Below are 4,373 nucleotides of genomic sequence, written 5' to 3' on the forward strand. Positions count from 1 at the left end.
CTCTGGGGTCCAGAGTTTAATTTGTTTGGTGACAGGGTTTGTTTGTTTCAGTCTTTGTCTGTAAGCTGGATACAGGAACAAAGAAATGTGGTCTGAGCGTCCAAGGTGGGGGCGGGGTGCAGCCCTGTATGCACCACGTATGTTACTGTAAACATGGTCCAGAGTGTTCTTGCCCCGAGTGGGAATGTTCACATGTTGGTAATATTTGGGAAGTACAGTCTGTAAATTACACTGGTTAAAGTCGCCTGCAGCGATAAATACAGCATCAGGGTGCACCGTCTCTAGCACGCTGATTACATAGAGTTTGCTGAGAGCCGCCGAGGGATTAGCTCTTGGGCTAACATACACAGCAGCCAGAAGTACAGCACTATGCTCTCTGGCTAGATAGTAGGGCCGGCATTTCAGCAATACAAACTCTACATCTGGCGAACAGTGCTTATAAACAGTCCGTACATCTCCACACCATGAGTTATTGATAAACACACACACACCACATCCCTTTACCTTCCCTGAAGCAGCAGTGTGGTCTCCTTGATATACAGAGTGAGTCTCTAGCTGAATCGTGGAGTCTGGAACTGTCAGAAAGCCAAGTCTCGGAGAGAATTAGAGCACAGCATTCTCTTATTTCCCGTTGTGCTATAATCCTAGCCCTTAGCTCGTCAAGTTTGTTTTCCAGAGACTGTACGTTAGCTAGGAAGAGGCTGGGTAATGGCGGTGGGTAGCGCAAGCTTTTAGCCTAGCATGGAGTCCCCCTCGCCTGCCCCTTTTGCGTCTCCGGGTCGCTCTCCTGATTTCAGCCTGCTTGCTTGTGCCTGGTGCTCCAGGGACTCCCCAAGTACGGCGTTTGCTGTCCTCGCAATTGTTGCTGTCGCGAACAATGAGTTGTAGCTCTGGTGATATGAAACCAGTAAATTCCTAGTGGCTTTGTGAGTTGGCGATATCCAGCAATGCCTGTCTGTTGTATGTAAGCAGTGCATGACATTTGTGCACCACAGTAAAAGCAAAAAACACACAAAAAAGAAAACGAAGAAAAAGCCAGCATTCAAGAGTGGGACGCACAAACACGTTTGCCTCGAGAGGCGCCATGTCAACTCAGGGCACATTGTCACTGTATGCACAGTTTAGTTTAGATTAGATTTTTGGGGCCAAAGGTAACAGAAGCTTGGTGAACGACATTCTAGTTTATGGAGAGGAGAATGACCTCATCCTCAACATAAAAAAGACAAAGAAATAATAGCAGACTTCAGGAAGAACCCCTCCTCTCTGCTGCCTCTGACCATCAAAGGGACTGAGGTGGAGAGGGCTGACAGCCACAAGTTCCTGGGCCTGCAGGTGACATCTGACCTGAACTGAGCTGGTCACTGAACACAGCTGCCACAGTGAAGAAAGTCCAGCAGCGGCTATACTTCATCAGGCAGCTCAGAAAAGCTGGTCTGAACCATCGCCCTCTCACCCAGGCTTATAGAGGACTGGTAGAGAGCATCCTCATCACTGGCATCACAGTCTGGTATGGTAACACCACACAGGCAGAGAGGAAGGCTCTGGGTCGTAAAGACTGCAGAGAGGATCACTTGGACTGAACTGCCTGCTATGGACACACTGTACACACAGCGCTGTCGTAAAAGGGCAGAGAACATAATCAGAGATCCACTCCACCCAGCTCACACTCTGCTCAGAAACAAAAACTGCACCTACAGCCTCAGGCACAGCAGGGTGGACAGTATCATCACACCCAGAACAAGACTTTACAACAGCTTTTTCCCTGCTGCAGTAAGACTGATGGCAAATACGGAAATGTGAGAATATATGTGCAATAACTCCTCATTACCCTACTAAGTAGAAGACCATATACAATTACACCATGTGCAATATGTGAAACTCCCCATTTTACCTGCCATCTTATTCCTGTATCTACAATTTTATCAACTATTTTGAATTCTTGTTTTTTTGAATTTTCTATTCTTGGGTGATCTTATATTTAGACCAGGTGTTCGTTCTTTTGGCTTTAAACTCTTTACTTGACTCCAGGACAGCCCTGCACAAGAATTCCTATATGCTTAGACTGTTTATGCATAAATGGCAAATAAAAATCTTGAATCAAAGTAAACAGCACTTAACCTGAATACTGAGCTGCCACAGGGATGCTCACACATTCTTTGGCACATTTAATTGTGTATTATCAACTGTGGTCTTTTTCTGAATGGTTCTTAAGGCTGGGATATGTGCAGGTCTGCTGCTGTAACGGGGTTCCCTTTACGTGGGCTACTGCACACAACAGTACATCAGAATTAAACCCTTACCACCGATGGACAAAATCCAACCTGCAGAGCAGAACTAACTTATTCTGTTCATGTTCAGTCCGTGCAAATGAGATTTTACTGCATCAGTAAACTGATAATTTTTTAAAAAGCAAACGTCTCCAAAAATAAATATGGTATATGGCATATTATAATTTCATCCGACACCCTAACATTTTCCAAGCAGCGTGTGGTGAAGTTTGCACTCCAAGCCTCCTTTGAGGTCCTGTGGATATGGGCAGCAAGCACGCTGATGTCTGGATTCAGTGTAACGGAGCAGCCACACCAACATTCCTTATCATGCACGTCTGTGGAACAGTATGAAACACATTTGCTTCTGTTGTGAACTGACCTCCTGCTTCGCTTCACTGGAGAGGTTAATCTGAACAGACCACAAAGTCCCGATGATCTCCGATCTCGAGGTTTCAGAGAGGGAGCGGGACACAGCTTGCATTCACAAAATCATGTTTGTTAGTATGAATCTAAGCAGCAGAGGAGGAGAGGAGCTGCCCTGAGCGCGAGGACAGTGATAGGTTTGACTCAACACTCTAAAGTTATAATCAGTGATTCCAAGTAATTTCACATTTTGTCATATTCAGCTAACTATTCCCCACATTTCTCTGCCTGGCCTTTCAGTTTGTGTGCTCCACAAACCCCAGGTGGCGCTGTGCTTTGCTTGCCCCCCCAGATATAGTCTGTTCATTTTGTGTTCAAAAGCAGAGACATCATTGCCTGTTTTCTAGAATGACCATTATCAGCTGACCAGTGACATATCGCCGCCCCCTGCGCCACCTGCGTTCCATTTAAACGGGTTTTTCTGCCCTTGCCGCTACGTAACAAGTAGCATGCCAGCACAGGCAAATAGAACAGCCAGTGCAAATAAGTTTCATCAGACAGATTTTGGTCTTGATGGCAGTATTATCTGTGGAGGAGGCGGGGTTAATAGCTTACCTGTGGAGGAGGCTGAGTTATGAATATCTGCACCGCTCTGATTGGTGGAGGCCTGCTGACTGCTGGGCTGAACCTGGATTGTCTGCAGCTGCTGAGACACTCCTCCTCCTGATGAACACACATTATCCAGCTGCTCTTCAACTTCTTATTTTCAAATTTTAACATCAAACTTTGAGACTGGTCTGATCTGAACTTAGTCCACCTGCCTGTTGCTTCAGACTAAAAAGAAAGCAGGGTCACATGAATGTTTGAGCAGCAGCCTGCACAGAGTACCCGGTCATGTGGGATTCTACAAAGAACTTAATGTTTCCTTCCACAGACTAAACAAAGCAAGATTCTCTGTTCCCTGTGGAGACAGTAAACACCCAGTAACTGGTCTTGCCAAGCTGTTTCAGAATCTTTAAAGCTCCATGTGAGCTCGCACTGCTTGTTTCTGATCTGTGGCTTCAATAACAATCACCTGCTTCTGATCAGCTCCTGACTGATGAAATGACTTTAGACAAGTATGAGTGACGACAGCTTGCGAAGTGACCCGACCTCCTGCTTCAACAGCAGACACAGTGATCTTTCTGTAGCTGTGAGGACCCTCACTGATATAACACATGCCCTAGCAGCTTTCCCTAACTTAGTAAATGTCCAACCCCTCCCTGAACCCTGACACTCAAACTGTCCCTCACAAAGACAGCAATACATGTACACTCTCACTCTCTCTCTCTCTCTCTCAGGTGTGCGCTGGGTGTGGTAGCATGCTGACCTGCCAGTGACACAGTGGTGGGGAGGCGGAGCAGAGTGGTCGGCTTTGTGGACGAAGCATGCAGCGTAGCAGCGGGTGCTGGCGCCACGGGGCCCTGAATGGCCAGAGGCTGGCCCTGCAGCTGGCTGAGGGGGATGGTGTGTGTGCCAGGGGGCAGCGAGGCACCTGTGGACAGGTGAAGGGTGGGGGGGGCGGGGCCAGAGACAAATAAGTTGAACACAAATAGTAGGAAGGTGCAAGGCTGGTTTACCCAACATGCCAAAAGTATGTGGACAGTGTAACCTGTAATGAGCCTCGGTGCTCAGAGGCTGACCCTGCTGCAGGCACAGCTGATAGAATACACTGCTCATGTTCATATTCACGTGAAAGTT

The 4,373-nt window shown here is 47.2% G+C and overlaps 1 protein-coding gene across 2 annotated transcripts in view; it reads right to left on the bottom strand.

Annotated features, from left to right (window-relative positions):
- Window positions 1–4,373, bottom strand: part of LOC109971761 (serum response factor-like) — a 12,153-nt gene that overhangs the window by 4,176 nt on the left and 3,604 nt on the right. For both annotated transcript variants that reach the window (XM_020620213.1, XM_020620212.1), the window contains exons 4-5: window positions 4,003–4,167; window positions 3,249–3,356 (exon numbers count right to left, since the gene is read on the bottom strand). In XM_020620213.1, coding sequence (XP_020475869.1) covers window positions 3,249–3,356; window positions 4,003–4,167 — 273 coding nt within the window. The remainder of the gene's footprint in view (window positions 1–3,248; window positions 3,357–4,002; window positions 4,168–4,373) is intronic.

The sequence above is a fragment of the Monopterus albus genome, unplaced genomic scaffold, assembly GCF_001952655.1.
Source record: "Monopterus albus unplaced genomic scaffold, M_albus_1.0 scaffold235.1, whole genome shotgun sequence".
Taxonomy (NCBI): domain Eukaryota; kingdom Metazoa; phylum Chordata; class Actinopteri; order Synbranchiformes; family Synbranchidae; genus Monopterus; species Monopterus albus.